General features: G+C 37.5%; 1 protein-coding gene across 1 annotated transcript in view; it reads right to left on the bottom strand.

The window, feature by feature from the left end:
- Window positions 1-18493, bottom strand: part of LOC146691044 (ephrin type-A receptor 6-like) — a 178178-nt gene that overhangs the window by 157741 nt on the left and 1944 nt on the right. The window contains exon 2 of the mRNA XM_085434336.1: window positions 9967-10031. Coding sequence (XP_085290462.1) covers window positions 9967-10031 — 65 coding nt within the window. The remainder of the gene's footprint in view (window positions 1-9966; window positions 10032-18493) is intronic.

Raw genomic sequence — 18493 nt, 5'->3', positions numbered from 1 at the left:
AAAGGCAGGAAAAAACGATGAGTGGAAGACAACCACAGAGGAAGACAATAAGAATAATATGAGAAAAACACTCTGAGAAACAAAGAAGTAAAAGTTGTTTTGATTACTTTTAGGTTTAGGCTCAATTAAAAAGTACTGCTGCCAAAGTACAGTACTGAGTAAAAAAACACACACACCCACATTTCTTGATATTTTGCTTCCACAAAACTAGACTTTTTTGAACAATTGTTCTTCAGGATTTCTAAAGGTACTTTTCATTCTTTTGCAGTCCTTACACCTGAACATCATCAGATCTTTGCATGGTGTGTAGTATGTCTTAAAAAAAGTAAGATAACTAGAGAAGTGAAGGACAAAAGACATGAATGGTAAATGGACTGGTTCTTATATAGCACTCTTCTACTCTCACTGAGCCCTCAAAGCGCTTTATACAACTTGTGCATTCACCCAATCATACCCCACTGGAATGGAGGAGCCTGGGATTGAACCACCAACCTTCTGGTGAGTAGGTGAAAAAATCTACAAATCTAAAAAAATCTGTCTACAGCAGGTGAACAGTATCAGAAAATCATGTCCTTTAGACCTGAAAGATGCATCTAGTGTTTCAGCTGAGCTAGAAATGGTCTCAGTGGAAGGCTGGCTGCCACGGAGCCATTCTTAGGGAAGGGAAATGGAAAAAAGACTGAAGCATGCCTAATTATGCAAGAGGTGGACTGAAACTCAAATCCAACAGGTCTTATGGAGTGATAAATCCAGATTTGAAGTTTCTGGTTCAAATTCTGGTCAGTATGTACAGCGGAGATCAGGTGAGAGGTACAGCAGTGAGTATGTGTTTATCCATCATGCATTACCATTTGGAAAGCATCTGATTGGTAACATCAGCAGAGAATGATCACATGCCAGTGCAGTAAAAGCATACCTAGTTAGAAAAAAGAGAATAATTCCTGAAGACAATACACGAAAGCTTACCTAAGAAAGTTCAGGCAGTGCTGAAGAATAAAGGTGTTCAACCAAATATACACTTTGAAGCTTTATTTTTGCCTTTAATAGTGAAGTTCCAAGTATGTTTGCACATGTTCCAATAAATTGCTGCAACTATTTCCCATTTTTCTGGCAAGATCAAAACTAGTTTCTGTGCTCAAATCATATCAGAACTATTATTAAAAAAAATCAATATCAGAATTTGGATTTACTTGTTTTTTTCTGAAAACTGTCTATTGGAGGTAAAAAATTACTTTGTTTTGGGCACTGACGTTTACTTAACCAACACACAGGTACACTTCTTACATATTACAGGAATACAACACTGAGCGTAGACTTATGAATGAAGAATGAAGGTCTAGTTAACTCAGGTTGTGATGCCTCACCTTACCTTCTGAACACACATTTTTATGGAATATGGACTTTAACCTCAAAGACATGGTTGTGCCAATGTCAAATAGCGACCCAGTTGCCTTCATGGTACGACTGCTGTTTTTATAGAAACTTCACTGTAGGCTTAACTTAGACTGAACTATTGACCTATTGCATGTGAGAAAATTTCCAGAGCTTTTCACAGATAGATAAGTCTATCTGTCTAAACTCCGGCTGTCTTACAGAAACCAGATATTCTATTTTCTCTCCTTGGTTGCTAGTATTTCCTGTATTTATGTATTCAGCTCCTGCATTCAGCCAGGCACTAATAATCTCCTCACTCTTCCCTCCCTCAATTTTCCCCTCTCTCTATTTGCATCTATCCTGTACCTCCTACTCTTTCTCTTTCTCTAACTCAGCTTCGCTGTATTCCTCACACGGTGAGGGTTAGCCCAAAAATCTGTCAGGATATGTTCCGTTGTCAGCGAGATGCCGAGTGGGAGCGCATTAGATATTGGCCTCAGTGTGTCCCTGACAAGAAACAAGCCAATTAAGGAATCCCCCAGCACTGCTTAAGCCCGGTTATGGCAGAGGTCCCTGAGATGAATACTGGTGTGCTAAATCATCATACCTTTTTTATATTAGAGCCTCCGTGGGGAGAAGTGGAGTGGTTCAGGATTATTTCCTTTTTTTCCTTGCAGAGCTGCCGGCCATCACTCAGCAGCACGCCTTAGAGAAGTTTATCTGAGCTATGAAGGACACTGACATACAGATTTTCTTCTGTCTTCTTCTCTCTGTTATTCAGTCTCACTCTCAAGGCTAATAGTATTAGGGATGGAAAAAGTGCTTTGAGATAAGCCTCAGGTCACGTAGTTGCAATCAATTACTGTGGTTAAATATTGCGATAAAGAGATTAAGGATTAGGACTGGGGGAAAGTAAAGCGGCTTGATATGATGTACAAATGCTTTCATGAGTCCGTAAGCATTTTAATGCGTTTAATGTGTTAGTCATTTTATTCATTCTATCCAACATGGCCAACTAACCCTCTGTGCCTCTGTGATTTCACTCTCTTTTCAGCTCTGTTTCTTCCTGATACCCTGTCGTGCAAGCCCCATATTTAGTTTTTTCAAAACTTTCACCAAAGCTGGAAGACCAAATGAAGCTAATTGAGACCAACAACGAGCACATTTCATTTGAGCCTTGATGGAGATGTCTGCTGTTATTCCTAATTTCGCATGCTGACTTGCTAGGGCCAAAAAGCTTTCTATTTCTACTTCTACTTCTATTTCTATTTTCTAATCATTTGCAGCACCCACAAAACTGATTGCAACAGTCACGACACATATATGGCAGTGGATGTGTTGTGCAATTAAAAGTTTTTAAACGTGCAGTAGCAAGAACAGTTTTAAAAGAAAAATACAACAAATATGAAAGTACGCCCTTATGGTCCTTGTGGGTTTGTTAAGGTGACGTCAGAGTGATGAGAAAGCTTAAACAGTAAAATGTAACAGTCGGTATCCTACAGAAAGTGAATGATGAATGTTTTCTAAATGTATTAAGAATCAATATGTATTGAAAAAAGCAATGCTATCTCAGAACAGTAATGTGGGCTTCTGTCCAGTATACTACCACGAGGGTTAGCAAATAGATGTAAAGAAATGAAAATCTAAAATTATGCTTTTGCTACAATACCGACAGACTTTCCATCACTCTGGAGGACTCTGCACTGATACAAATGAATTTCGTGGAAACTAATCTAGCCAACACTGTAACCACTACTTGACTAAGGCTAAACGTATCCTAAGCTTAGGCTAATCTGTCAGCCTACTGTAAAAGCCAATGATTGATCATATTGGGAACTGTTTGTTCCTATTACAAAAAGAGACTTTGAAAACTGATTTATGTGCCCGAAACATTACAAATACACACACAGTGTGCACACAGACACGCGAGACAAATGTGCTGTTCTGAGCCTTACGCCTGTGAGGTATTGAGGTTGCACAGTCTAATATTTGACTGAGCAGTGTTCCAGCAGCAGTAAACCAATGTGCCGCCATTGTACTCCCCACTTACATAACACTGTTTATACGCCCCCAGTAGATATGAGTTATTGGCTGCTTGGGATCTCTGACAATAGATAAAAATAGGATTACGCTCTCCCTGCATAATGGACAACTATCAGTCTCTGTATTGAAACCTGCCTTTTCTCAGTTAGCATTACAATGTCAACGTGTGAAAACAAAAGGTAACATTAGGCATTCTTAATCCCTTAAAGCTCTTTTATGTAATTTAATAAATTAGCTGCTGCAATAACTGCTACAACGATCCCCCGACACGGTCACCCCCCCGCCCACCCCCCAACGCTGGGAAATGACTCATGCATTTTTCAGCACTGTGTCTGCATACAGCTACAATATTCAGAATGGACAGATGCCAAATCAATCCTCTTTCCTTCTTCTGTCTCTTCCATTTTCCCCTTCTGATGCCCTGTTTTTCATCAATATAGAGCATTTCAAAACATACCCCCCCCCCCCCCCCCCCCAAAAAAAAAAGAAAAAAAAAACCCCAAACAAACACTAGTTTATGTATGAACTTTAACTGGAGAAAAAAACATTTCAGAGTCAAAGTCCTTGAAAGAAGGGTGAATGTGTTTTTAATTCTGAGGATATTTCCACGTTCAAGCCATTAAAAAACATAACAACAGTCCTGCTTAGATGGTTTCCCATTATGGGCCAGCTGAAACAGGTCTATTAACTTTCGAAGCAGAGTAAGGATAAAATGATTAAAGGACACCTTGGCACTGAAAACTGAACCTGACCAACACGTATGATCATGTATGCGGTTGGTAAACATCTGTTCATAGATTTCCAGAGTGTTGTAGACACCTTGAATGTGACCCTGTAGGGAAATGACAGCTAGGGACTGAAAGAACCAACCACAATTAATTAACTGAAGTGTTGCACACTTTCCCTGTAATCTTCATTTTAATTAAAAGTATTCCCAGACAACTGTGATAATCAGACACAAATCTGTCCATAGTAAGGATTTGGTAGCCCAGTACTGCTGAGAAACCTACTGCACCTAATGACAACAAGAAGTGTTAAAAAGTATATGTGTGCTGTAAAGATTTCTATATATAGGTCACATTTTGCATTTGATTCCAAGGCAATAATTTTCATTTGAAGCTTGATTGTTTTAGGAAAACACATATCTTACATATATAAGATGTAAGATATGGAATTAAAATTCGGTTTCATTTTTTAAGGTATGTTTGAAATAAAAGCATACCTCCCAGCAAAAAAGATTTAACAGGACAGCTCGAGGCAGGAGATGTGAAGCAAAGACACGGAGTGAGGTCAGTTACATGCTGAGATGCACCTGGGTAGATAGGGAGGTAGTTATCCTCATTTGGAGCTGAAGTGGCTGTGAGTCAATTAAAGGTACATTAAATCTCTTCTCATTCAGGTACAGTATATATAACTGGGGTTACATATAGCAAGGATGTCATCCAAATGTTGCAACTGGATGCTCATATATCCATTAAGAAATAAGAAAAAAAAACCCCAAAAAAAACAAAAAACAAAACTTGCTTGAGAATCATCACATTTTAAAGTTTTTCTTTTTCCAGTAATATTTTAATCCAGTAACAGTTATCTTTACACTTTTGGATATAATGCAAAGTGTCGACAAGTAATTCAGCATGAATTTTTGACGTTATGCGAAATGTAAAAAATGATATTGCCACAGCATTAAAATGCTTGCAAGCCCCTGGAGTGTACTCTACACAGCCACTCATCTTCCTCTTGTTACAGGAGTTGTTTAGAGGCTATTGATAAAAAAAAAAAAACAGATTCATACATACATATATATATATATATATATATATATATATATATATATATATATATATATATATATATATATATATATATATATATATATATATATTTCCACTTCCTGTTCAATTTCATATCATATACACAGCTATATTCTTTGCAAGTTCATCATTGGGGAATTATTTTAGGACAGAAACTCCATATGAATTTATTTTAAGGTGTACTGGGCAGGACTGACTGACAGCAGTTTATGCCCAAAACTAGAACTAGTGTGCAACTCTGATAGGCAGCTACATGATGCGCTGCTGTATTGGCCTGATACCAAGCTGTGTCTAATATGGTGGAGATTGACTTGCTCTTGCTTGCTTCCAGGTAGTGTGGGGGATTTAAACTATTTTACCTCCCCAGATCTTCACACCTTCCCTCAGGCCTCTCACCTCATGCCTTAAATATTAATGGTAAATCGGAGGACAGAGGATGAGTGAGGAGGGGAGAGGACTGACAGCTCAATCATGAAGACAGTAGCCTCGCTCCCTCCTCCCTAACCCTCTGGGCGGCTGTCACCATAACCTACATGATGTAATCACCTCCATAACCCTGATATGGGCCACCAAGGGCCATGTGGGGAGAGACAGAAAGAGACGGGTGGGGGTGAAGTCGTGACACCATTTGATCACAATTACTTTCAAAGAATACATGTAATTATTTATTTCTATGGAGAAACTACATATTTTCAGGCAAGGACTTTTTTGGGTTTATTTTCTGCATTTATAATGTATCTCCTACAATCACAATGCCAATTAGTTACATTAGTAATAAAATCACATGGTTTTAGCCACAATGAAGCAAAGTGAACATCCATCCATCCATCCATCCAGTTCAGCGTAAGGATGCTAATGAGTGCTCTTATGGCATCAGTACCTATTCCTCTGAACGATACAGCAGATGTTTCCACACTCACATTATACCTTCACATCAGAGCTGACGTTTCTCTTTTTCAAAGTGTTTTCCACAAAGTGAATCTGATGCGATCCTACAAATGGATGGATTTTTACACAAAGTCAAACTATTGCAACATCTCCCTTTGTGTAATCTTTAAATCTTTGTGTCAGGTTTTTTTTTCTATACATTTTAATGACCTATCAGTACAGAAACTCAATCTTGCACTTGTGTCTTCAACCCAGCTGCAGTTGTAGTTGTAAAATGAGGCAGATTACAAAAATCAAGAGGTGCACAACCTAGGCAAACAGAGGCTCGTAAGAGTGGATGTATTTGATGTCAATGTTGTCATAAAACGGTTATTATTGGGGCCCAACAATCAAAGGCCATGGCCAACTCTGTGTATTTCACTATAATGGCCACAGATGGCTGTTAGTTTTCCACATCTATTATCTCTATATAAAACATCTCTGTACACGCTACATTTTAATGTATTTGAATAACAATAAATCAGGAAGAACATTTTAAATAATAATAATATCATTGGGATGTTTTGTGATATTTAACCATTTCTAACCTAAGTTTCCTCTAACACCCCAGCTGGCTTTCATTTGTAGGAAGTACAGACTGTCAGTCCACTGTTTGCCTCAGCTTCCAAATGTGTCCACACCTATTTATTCTGGAGGAGGCTCTAAAACTGCCTGTGTAAGGAGTCCGATATGGGTCGGTGAGTCAATAAAACTCACTTCTGACCACTGACGGTGATATTGAGGTGAGTTGTTGAGGATATCCTGAACTTTTGCTGTTGGTAAGTGCTGCTGCTTTTGCTACTGTTGGCTGGTGTTACTGAAACTTTCTTATAAGTGGATCCAAGGTCGTCAGACTCAGGCAATTAGAGAATAAACTCTCATGTGACATGAGAATATAATCAAAATGTTTACCAGAGGGAAAGTAAACAGCTATATATTGAACAGGATATATTGAAGTCTAAAGTTTGGTAGCATAACATTAATTTATAATTAGCTCCCTGGAAGTACAAATCTTAGATGGTCATACAGAGTTTAAAAGAACTAATTATTATTTTTAAAACTAGCTTATAATTGACTCTTTTCAATATTATTTTGTTTTACAGAAGTGATGAGCTTGCTTATAAACTGTAAAAACAGAAGTTCCGTTAACTCACACTTGAGTGTGTAGAAATAATGACAGTTTTTGCTATTTTGCCTCTGTACACCATGAATTTACAAACAGTCAAGATGTGCAGACAGTCAAGATATGATGGAAGTGTAGACTTGTAAATTCAATTCTGGGGTATTTAACAAAAGTTCAGTACTTAATTCTGAAATATATACTTTTTTTATACACCCATTTATAAAGACCCCCATAAAATGTTGTGGTCAAGGAGTGGTCAAATTAACAATCTGGTATAGTCGTAGAACTGAAGTGCAAGATGACGGATTTCCATGGTAAAGAAAAAATCCTTCACTACATCCAGTCAAGTCAAAAACACTCTCAAGGAGGTGGGGACCTCACTCTCAAAGTCTACAATCAAGAGACAATTTCTTGAATGTAAAAACACAGGGTTTGCAACAAGGTGCAAACCACTGGTTACACTCAAGAACCAATGAAATTAGACTAAATAAGACTAAATGAAAAACAAAATTAACTTAATCTATCATCTGTCAAATATAGTGGAGGGAATGGTACAGTATATACATGTGTGGCTGCCAGTGGAACGTGGTCAATAGTGTTTACTGATTGTGTGACTGCAGATAAAAGTAGCAGGATGAATTCTGAAGTGTACACAGGGCTACTCTCTTTGTTCAGATTCAGAAAAATGCTACACAGCTAATCAAACAGCGCTTTGCAGAGCAAATGGATAATGACCCAAAACATGCTGTAAAAAAAAGCCCAGGAGTTTCTCAAAGCAAAGAAGTGGCATCTTTTACATTGGCTTAGTCTCTCACCTTATTTCAGCCCAATAGAGCATGTTTTTCAGCTACTCCAAAAAAAAAAAAAAAACTGAGGGAACCACAAACAAGCAGCAACTGAAGGTGCAGGAAAGACCTGGCGCCATTTGGTGATGTCCACAGGTTCTATACTTCAGACACTGAATGCATGTATGAACAACAATTGCGGTTTAAAATGATGTTCTTTTTATTTGGTACATATAAAAATGGTAGTAATTACTTAGCAGTTTTATCTAATCTTATTTAAACTCCTTGAATTAAAGCTGAAAGTCTGCACTTCAATCACATATTGATTATCTTATTTTAAATACACTGTGACATTGTAAAGAGATCAATGTCCAAATACTTATGGACCTCACAGTTTTAGTGTAGCTTCTCCCTCTTTCCTGTATTTAGGTTCCACCACGAATTGGGTCGTGTCATAGTTAATTGGCATGAAGGAAAGACCGGGATATGAGCAAAGTGGTGGAAGTCAGGCAATTCCACTGCTATTCCTTATTGCTTGAAGACATTTTCAATCAGACTTTTAGGTATTGTGTCAGCACGGTGAGAGAAAGCTTTTGATGCAGTGTGAAGGTTTTGATCTGAAGATGTTCCAGTTTGTTGTCAGTGCATCTATATTTTATCAAGGCAATATACAGGAATTGTTTGACACTTGCTGCTTTTTCCAAAGTTCTGATTTTCAGGTGGACACGAAATTGCTGTTGGGCTTCAAGCATTTACTGTCTGAACAAAATTGGAAAATCCCTTTGGTGTAGCTGACAGACAAAAACACAAAATAGGGTACAGAGCAGTTATTGTTTCTATGCTGAGAGGCAACCTAAGTTTAAAAGAAAAGTTGAAAACTACATTCTTGGACTTTGAATAAGATGGCAAAATGAATCGTGAAAGAATGGAAAGAATTCTTAACATTTTAAGAATGTATATTTAATATGGGAAAAAAAGCATGTGTGAATTAAAGAATAATGTGGCCCAAACGTGACAGAAATGGTGTTTTGACAAACCATCCTACTTTGGCAAAATGTCCTACCCTAGGTAGTTTATGCACATTTCTGCTGTCACAGAGTAATTCCAGCATAAATTTAAGTAGGTATGACAGTTTGCCACTTAACGTTGCCCATCAGAGTATGCTTGTAGCTTATATTCTTAAAGGCAGAATGGTTTGCCACTTCAATTTACCCGTTAAATTATGGCTATAGGTAACATTCACAAAGGTAGCATGGTTTGGCACTTAATTTCACCCGTCAGAGTATGTTTCTAGCTGTTATTAACAAAGGTAGGACAATTTGCCACTTAATTGTAGCCTCGAAAGTATGCTTCTAGCTCATATTCACAAAGGTAGGATGGTTCACCACTGAATTTTAGCTGTGAAAATATGCTTCTAGCTCAGATTAACAAAGGTAGAACAATTTGCCACTAAACTTTAGCTGTTAAAGTATGCTTGTAGGTCACATTCACAAAGGTAGGGTGGTTTGGCACTTAATTTTACCCGTAAGAGTATTTTTCTAGCTAATATTCACAAAGGTAGGACGGTTTGCCACTTAATTTCGTATTGTGCGCAGAAACAATGAGTAGGATGGTTTGTCAGGTAGGATGGATTCCCAGAACACCGAGACAGGAATTAATCAGGAGTACGAAACTGAACACCATAGTAGGAGGTTTTAAACCTCACCTCTATTTTGTATTTTCTGTGAGGACAGAGTAATCTGAATACAAAACGAATCCACAAAAGGATCATTCTACCAATTTTGTCCTCTTTAAATCAATATAGTTGATCTCCTTGATGCAACAGTAGCTATTCCTTTTTTAACAAGACATTCTGGACAGTAATAATAAATGAAATAACATGGGACAGAGGTTCCCCTCTTACCCCATTTATTGGATATGTCTTCCATCCAAGCTCCCCAAGCACAGACGTTGTATCCAGCAACACAACTGAAATGAGAATAAGAGGAGGAAATACATACATTAGCCATCTGGGAACACATAAAAAGTTCTCTTTCACACTGTAAATTGAAAAATCTGTCAAAAACGTGTTCATCTAGACATTTTTCATATTAACGAAAATGAGTTTCTTGGATGAATATTTATGAGCACAGTTGCGTGTACAGTAGGAGCAACATTTTTGCCACTTGCAACACAATTTAAAGTTTGATGGATTGCAGTCAAATTGCTGTCAACAGGCCATTCCCTCCTCTGCTATCCATAGCTTTACTTCAATCTCACCCACAATATGCTCTCCTACTGGCGATGATCAAGACTTTTCATGAAATACTATAAGTGATGTATCAATCCTTCCTATGCTAGTAAAGTGTATGTTCCATTGTGCCAAACATCAGTCAAGACCCTGCTATGTTTTATTGCATATAAATTAAAGCAATGATATAAATCATGGCACAGCATAATAATATCATTGTCAGGTGACTTTAAACTTCCAAGTAGTGTTAAAAAATACTATTTTAGAGGGGAAAATATTGTCATCCTTGTCAATACTTTGTCATGCTCTCAAGGACAACAGATTTAATAATTCAGGAGGAAAGCACTTCTCCCGGTGACAAGTGATTTACACTGAAAAGAAAAAACTGTGTCTTCCAGAATTTGCCTTCAGTGAGATAGCAGCATAATAACACAAATTAAAAAAAAAAAAAGTTTTCCCACACATGTGACAACAGTAGGGAACAGATTTTATACAAAGACCCTGATGCATTTTCAGAATCCATAAATATTACATGGAGCCCATCCAGTCACCTTGTCAAAAGTGCCAAATACACAGTATGTGTGACAGTCTCTTACAGTATGTCCCTATTAGGTGAGTATGCACTGCATGATTAAGTGGGTACAGGAAAAGAATTAGTATTCAAGGAGAGAATCAATGCTAACAGACAAAAACATCAACAATAACAACACTAGTCTCAACAGACTTATTCAAAACTGTTCCCTTGTCTCTTTTAACACTGGAAGTCCCAGGCTTCTACCTTTCTACCTTTAATAATGATCACAAGAAGCAAAAATTCAGCTTTAAATATTTCCTTCAAAAATCATTGACTTAGATCTTAAATGTTGCTTTTTCTGACAAACCAAAGTGTAATTTCGACTTAAAGTTAAAGACTGAATTTTAAGTGTCAGTCAGTCATGACTGTCCATTTAGAGCTCTGTAAGTGGTCCTCGGGGGACTCATTATAGCAACACAGATCTTTATCAGTGACAATATTCCCTGAATAAATCTCCATTAACATCATTACTCTAGAATAGCTAGTTATTACAACCAAATGTACATCAAAGAAAGCCATTTCAGTGCTGTGATATTGTGATTATGACCATTTGCGAATTACAATGTGAAGGCAAAAGAAATGTGATATGTCCTCTGTTAACATCAGGGCAAACAGACAAGAAGAAGAGACATTTGCATCTGTTTCCCAGTCTTCACACAGTGCACTTCTGATGGAGCCTGGCTGACAGAGATTGTCCAAATATCTGCTGACTGGGATTCTCAGAGGGGTGGAATGGTACATACACTTTTGACATAATGTAAAACCACTTTTGGATCAAGAAATGCACATTTCACAGCATCCAAGACCCAAATCATTCAGGACAATATTTTTTTTTTAGCACTGACAGAGTTGACAAATACAAAAAAGGCAACAAATACAGTGAATTTGTGTAAGTAGTAGAATAGATTTAAAACAAAAGGAAAAAATCAAAATGAATAAAAAATAAATAACTAAAACAATCTTTGTGATGACCAGAATATCTGCAGAGCCCTCTGCAAATTGGCTCACATGTTTCCTCATCCATAAAGAGAGAACTTTAAGAGTAGAATCTCTGATTAGTCACCAGAAAATCCACATACATAGCTGGATTCAAAATGCAAAAGTCCAAGAGTTGTCAGCAAAAAGATTCAAATAAGACAACATGAAACAACAAAAATACTGGCAGTGGACACTGGTACCCCTCAGCCTCCTAGTAGTTGCATCTTTTGTATGCATTTCAAAATTGTATGTCACTGATTTAAAAGATTTTCAAAAAACTTCACCTCTGCCTACTGACCTTGAGGCTGAGGTCACTGAGAGTTTTAGTGGATACATCTATGGTGTAAATTTCAAAATCCTAGGTGACTTCCTTCTCAAGGTATTACATTCACAAACTTGGGTGTCCCTGTCGACTGCCCTCCCGACAGGGTGATGACAATACCCAATCAGAATTTTACAGTGAGGGGTAAGAAACATTCATTTAAGTGCTTCATTCACTTCCTCAGTGTCAGGCTAAAGGTAGCAAAACCCTAAAACAGCCCATCTCGACTGTTATCAGACCACTGAATAACTCTTATTAGTTCTAATCAGTCCTACACGTGTTGCTATAGGCAACACATGTAGGCAACACATATCTTGTATGACCTTCCTGTTCCTGAGTGTAACCAGTGGTTTGCACCTTGCTGCAAACCCTTGGTAAGGTGTGGCTTGATTCCATATTTTGCCTCACTCCTGAAGAACCTGTCAACTTGGTTTGATGCTGTGGAGGGTTTTCTTAACCAAAGAAGAGTCCTGCAATCATCCACTAAAGGTGTCTTCTGTGGTCTTGTGGGCCTTTTGGTTTTGCAGATCGGATCAGTGCATTCATTCTTTTTAAGAATGTACTAGATTGCACGACTAAAGTTTTTGCTAGCTCTCTCATAGGATTATTTAACTATTTATTTTTCAGCTTAATGATGGCCTTCCTTGCTTGCACTAACATCTCTTTGGGCCTTATATTGAGAGTTCCACTGAAAAGCTACCAACTGTTTAACACTTGGATTCAACTCCAGGTCTTTTATCTGGGAAAAAGCCTCACCTGGCCATGAAATTGCTTCAAACTGGAGTTTAATATACCACAAGTTACACCACAAACCCCCCCTTAGTTTCTAATTAGATTTATGGAAACTCAACTCATTATATTGTCTGCTGTGAGATTTATATGCAATGTAATAAAAACATTACAATAAAATAATGAAACATTTTATCTTATCTTTTCTTGAGAGTTTAAATAAGTAGCGCCCTCTTTTTCTGTGGCCATCACCCTTCTTGTAAACTTCATTAGGAAAAATGAAAACAAAGTGAGTACCACATGATGTTTATACCGCTATAGTTCAAGAGTAAATGCAGAAAATGTACATTGATATATATAACTCTATTGATCCCCCCCCCCCCCGGAAAAAAAGAAAGGACACCATACTGAGCCTTTCATCTTCAAATCCCATCTTCACTACACTACTGGCTGAGTTTAATATTTCTGCTAACGGGTGGTATTGGATTAGTTCCAGCATCTCTGTGTGTTTATTTCTGCCCACCAATGCCAGGTCTGTGCCATGTCAGTGTCAATGCCAGATTGGAGACTAGGTGTCTCTGCCAATGCTGTTAATGGACACCATTAGGCTACTGTGGGCAGGTAAGCAGCACAATCCCTCGAGAATAGCCTAATTACTGAGAGTTGGCTGCGTCGTTCACCGCAGTAAGGAGATTCACACCTCCCCTCACCATATATAAAGAATAGTTGATGTACATTACAGTAGGAGGCAGTGTGAATGTATTCGGCTGACAACATTGCACTGTTCGGTTCAAGCCTTGTGTTCCCACCTTTATAAGAAAAGTGTGGCACCATGAAATTTCTTCTTTATTTGTGAGCCAGACAAAGGATACTTAGAAATGAAACACCTCTGGAGTTCAGCTGACAGTAGAGGAGTTAAAGATGTGACCTGCCAATAGCACCTAAGCTCAAAAACCATAATAAAAAAAAGTGCCTTCATTTCTCTGATGCTTTTTCGAACATATTCACTCATTTAAAGATTTACAGTAAAAAATGTATTGTGAAATTTAGCTAGAAAGTAGTTTGAGTAGTGTGTGTGCGCTTGTAATTGATGGTGTGCATATATTTTAGTATATGCTGTATATACTGAGCAATGTATCTTGGGTGCTAATCCAGCCCATCTTCTCTCCCTTTCTATAGCTCTCTTCATAGAGTTGTCTTTCTGAGAAGGACCCACAAATGCTGCCTGGAGCTGCAGGCCCTCTGGGACTTCCTCTGGTTAGATATAAATAGATCATGAGCTGGCCAACTCATAAATATATGGAGCTTCACTAGAATGATGACATCTCTTGTCTGGCCTACAGCCTTTGCAGGCAACACAAATACCCCAAAATAGCAGCAGCCCAAACAACAGACCCAAAGGTGGTCTATTTAAGTGCTACTTTATGCCAATTAGATATGGAAGCAGTATGAGTGTTCTGGCAAAAGTGATGAAAAGCGGTCTGCAGTTGTGTGCAATACTGTCTCTTTAAAGTATAGAATGTAAAGACACAAAAGGAGGCGTCTTTAACCTCCTAGGACTTGGCGTCCACATATGTGGACATCACACTTTGGGTTATTTAGACCAAAATACTCAATTTTGCTCTACATGGGCCTGATATCCACTTACGAGGACATTATACTGCTACTGTTCTATCCAATTTTTAAACAAATATGTGGCTCTTATTTTTCTTAAAAGCAAAAATAAGGTAAAAAAAAAAAATCTGTTAATTCTTTGTTTTTACATTCATCGGGCCCCAATATGCCCAAATATCAAAGAGAAATTAAAAATGCATGCTGTGGAAGAGTTTGGGTCTTAGGAGGTTAAGTGCACTTTTGGTAGAATAGAGGGCCTACATTAGACTCTTCTGGATTACAGAGGTGTCTGTCCTGTGAAAATCTAAAAGAGTTGTATGAATTCAAAACACAGTGCAGGTCTTCAAACATACATCCTTTGGTTGATTTGGCACACTAGGGTATTGAATAAAGTGTGATATTTAAGTAAAGTGTGATAGGAGACATATGTTTTGTAGTAACACTGTTTCCTATTATAATGAAAGCATCATCGTTTCTTATTATTAAAGTAGTGACGTCTACAGACTAAATTAGCTCAAAAAGGAAAATAGGCCTTGATTCCAAATATTAATAGAACCTTTCGCTTTGCAAGCTTCATAGAAACACATTCTCGTAAACCCAAAGCCTCATAAACAATAACAACTGATGAACAAACACTAGAAAATTGATTTGGATGATGATTTCAGTCAGGATTGCATATTGTCCTCTAGTAGTGTAAACAAAGTGCTGCACTTGAAAGACATGACGAGATGATATGCTTTGAAATAGAAAACTATCCATAACAAAGGCAACCTGACAGGCATGACAGACTTTTCGGTGCATTTTCACAAACAAGACCAAACATTCAACAACATAATAAACGTCAGCAAAGCAAATCTTTGAAATGTGTTTCATTGGATCTGATAATAGCTCTAAGTGTATTTAAATGAGAGATTAGCGAAGGGAATACGTGCCAGTATTCAACACAGGTTGGATGCTGAAGGATCCCTCTTGAGCATAATGTGGTTATAGACACGTGTAAAGCAATAATGTCATAACAAGTGATTCCCATCAGTTATTTAATGCAAAACACCTGCACTGCCATCTCTGATCAGAGTGTAGGTAGTACTGACCAAAGATTTAAAAAGAGCAGACCTTTATTAATAAATTAATCATTAATTACCCTTTATGCCATGAAAAGAAGATCAATCCAAGTTTTATCTCAAAAAACTCACACCCTGGCCCACTCCCCATCATTCCCAGGATCTGTTAAAAGCAGAATATCAGTTCAAAACCTAAAGATTTGTAGCATAATAATCCCAAGTTATATGATAATAAAGGTCAGTGCATCATGCTGCAGTTAAATGGGCAAGTCAGTTTAACACTAAAACTAAGAATTCAGCATGATAAATTATATCCTCTTCAATCAAGTTTAAAAACATACAAAAATAAGTAAATACACAATAACAAAAAAAACCTAAAGTTAAGAACTGGAAATTCAAAAAGTCTGTGTTTTTAACACTGTTAAAAAACACTGTTTTTAACAGTGTTCAACACTGTGTAGATGACATAAAACAAGCTTTCATCTACATTTCTTAACAACCTTCCACAATATGGGCTTCAGGTTTCAGCATCACGTTCTGGAAATACAAAATGACTGATTCTAGAAATAAGCCATTTTCATACATGGAATATTTAATCTTGCTGACTTCATCAATTTGCTATAAAGTGATAAAATTCCCTTCACTGAGACATAGGTAATTTTAGCATGGCATTCACGGCTACATTCAGATACACCCACAAAAGTGCCAAAGAGAGCAGAGCTATTTTGCAATTGTCATTTGAAAGAATAAAAAAAAACAACCAAAGGGACAAAAACATACTTTTCAATGTATTCCATTTACACGTTTGAGTCTGTCTTGTATGTCTTTGCTGTTTCGCGCTGCAGTGTCTAAGAGAGCTGTAACCTGCTGCACTTGACAGAGATCTCTCGTCTGATTGGGAATTGAAGTGTCTAAATCTAACTGTGAAATTACAAATGATATAGGCTGGATAAAATCTTATGTACATCTTACTGCTGTTTGCATTCTCTGGTGAGCTGAGCCACTGACAAAGATGCATGAGAAGCGCTCACGGTCATCATCTTGTGCACACCTATTCATCAATGTGGCTGCACACAATCTTATGCTGTGTTAAAATGATATTATATGATATGCATATTAGGTCCAACCTAGCATGATTGCGTTTGCAGCTTTTAAAGAAAAGCGCCTACTTTGTTCCTGCAGCAGAACCCAGAAAACAGTTGTTCATTCATTCTGTACAGGGAAGGCCTAATGGCCACAACAGTCTGAGAAGCAACACTGCTTAAAATATTTTGGACTGAGGTGTTTTTTTCTTGCTCATTCGTGACTTTGAAAAGTCATTTTCATCAGGGGTATGAAATGAATCTTGTTCACCAGGTGGACAAAAATGTGTCATTCCGTGCATGTCAATGATAATTATGTGAATACAGGAATGCTTTTGAAGAGGTCAAGCCCTGGGAAAATTAACAGTCTCCAGCCTGGAGCCATTTCAGTCTAGGGAGGAGAAATTTGTGGAAAGACCTTTTATTATACATAGTAGCAATTGTGTTCCACTTAACAATGATGGTACCTGTATATTCACGATAAATTAAGAAAAATCCTGGGAAATCTCTCTAACGGTCATTATATTTTGACTGATTGATGAAGACTGCATATACTGAAACTAATATCAAAATACACAATATTGCCCCTGCTTATCATATGTGCAAAAACACACACACCAGCCTGTTAGTTAAAGGTGCAGAGTTATGTTTTTTTGGGTGCTGGCTGATTGATTTTCTTGACAAAACACTGCTGATAAATATCTCCTTATTCTGATAATGGTGATAAAGGTGCTCCGCAGGAAGCAGCATTGAGAGCAAAAGCTTTAATCAGACATCACCACAAATCAATGCAAAAACTTGAATCATAATTTTCAAGTTTGTTTTTGTTTTTTTTGCTAGATCTTTTTGAGTATTGCAATGAATAACCATTAGAGTCTAAGCCAAGAGTTTTACACCATGCTTTGCTGAGCACTTTGTGTTTGTGTGAGATGCATTTAACCAGCTTAAAAAGACATTTGCATGTGGTCCTTTCATATTACAAGAAAGGATTGCTTTCCTGATTTTCATGCCTGAGATTTTTTGGAAAGAACCAAAAACAATCTGAACAATTTCACAAATGTGGAACAAAGACATCGTCATCTAATTTAGCTAGTATAAACTGATTTTCGGCTAAAGCAAAATGTTACAAGAGCTCAAGAAAGTGGTTAGTAAATAAGATTCGTAAAAGTTCAGTATAATAAATATTTCTTCTGATGAACTGACAAGGCAGGGAACGGTGGGAGAAAAACCAAAAATAGTATTATGGGCAGAGATTTATTGATGGGGAAAAAGTGCTACTTGGCAGTGAGTGAGTAGGGATTTGTTAGTAACTCTCTGCAGTCCTAGTTGGATTCATGTAAGGAATACGATAGGTTGCTGTGAACAGAGGCAGAGCAAAAAGTGGCTGTTTTTTATCGTTTTTCTAACAGATGAAGTCTGACCATTTTTTTCTATGAAATTCCAAATCTTTGTAGTTCTGTTTGTTGGTGTTCAAAAGCACGATCTACACTAACCCCCCCATGTAATTCGGTTGGATTTTGTCTCCTGCCAACAGAAAGGAAAAAACAAATAACAAAAAATTTGTTCATTTTTTTCCTTCGTTGTTATGCAGTGACTAGATTTTAGAACTGAATGTGAAAGTTGCTTATCCAGTAATGGTTACCACATTGATTCATACTCTGTTCAGAAAGAACGCATAGCCCACACTCTATCATCCAAAAGCAGGTGAAATCACAGAGACACCATAGGTAGTCTTAATTTGACAAATACAGAAGCAATTATTTGAGAAACCCTTTGGCGTCTTACGAGACACTTTTCTTTGTCATCAGAGTTTCAGTTTTCCCATGCTGAGCTGCACCGC

This window comes from Copadichromis virginalis, linkage group LG16, assembly GCF_057382275.1.
Source record: "Copadichromis virginalis isolate Kocher_CV1m ecotype Utaka linkage group LG16, C_Virginalis_male_GT1.1, whole genome shotgun sequence".
In the NCBI taxonomy this organism is placed as follows: Eukaryota; Metazoa; Chordata; class Actinopteri; order Cichliformes; family Cichlidae; genus Copadichromis; species Copadichromis virginalis.
This window is presented reverse-complemented; position numbering and strand designations above follow the sequence as displayed.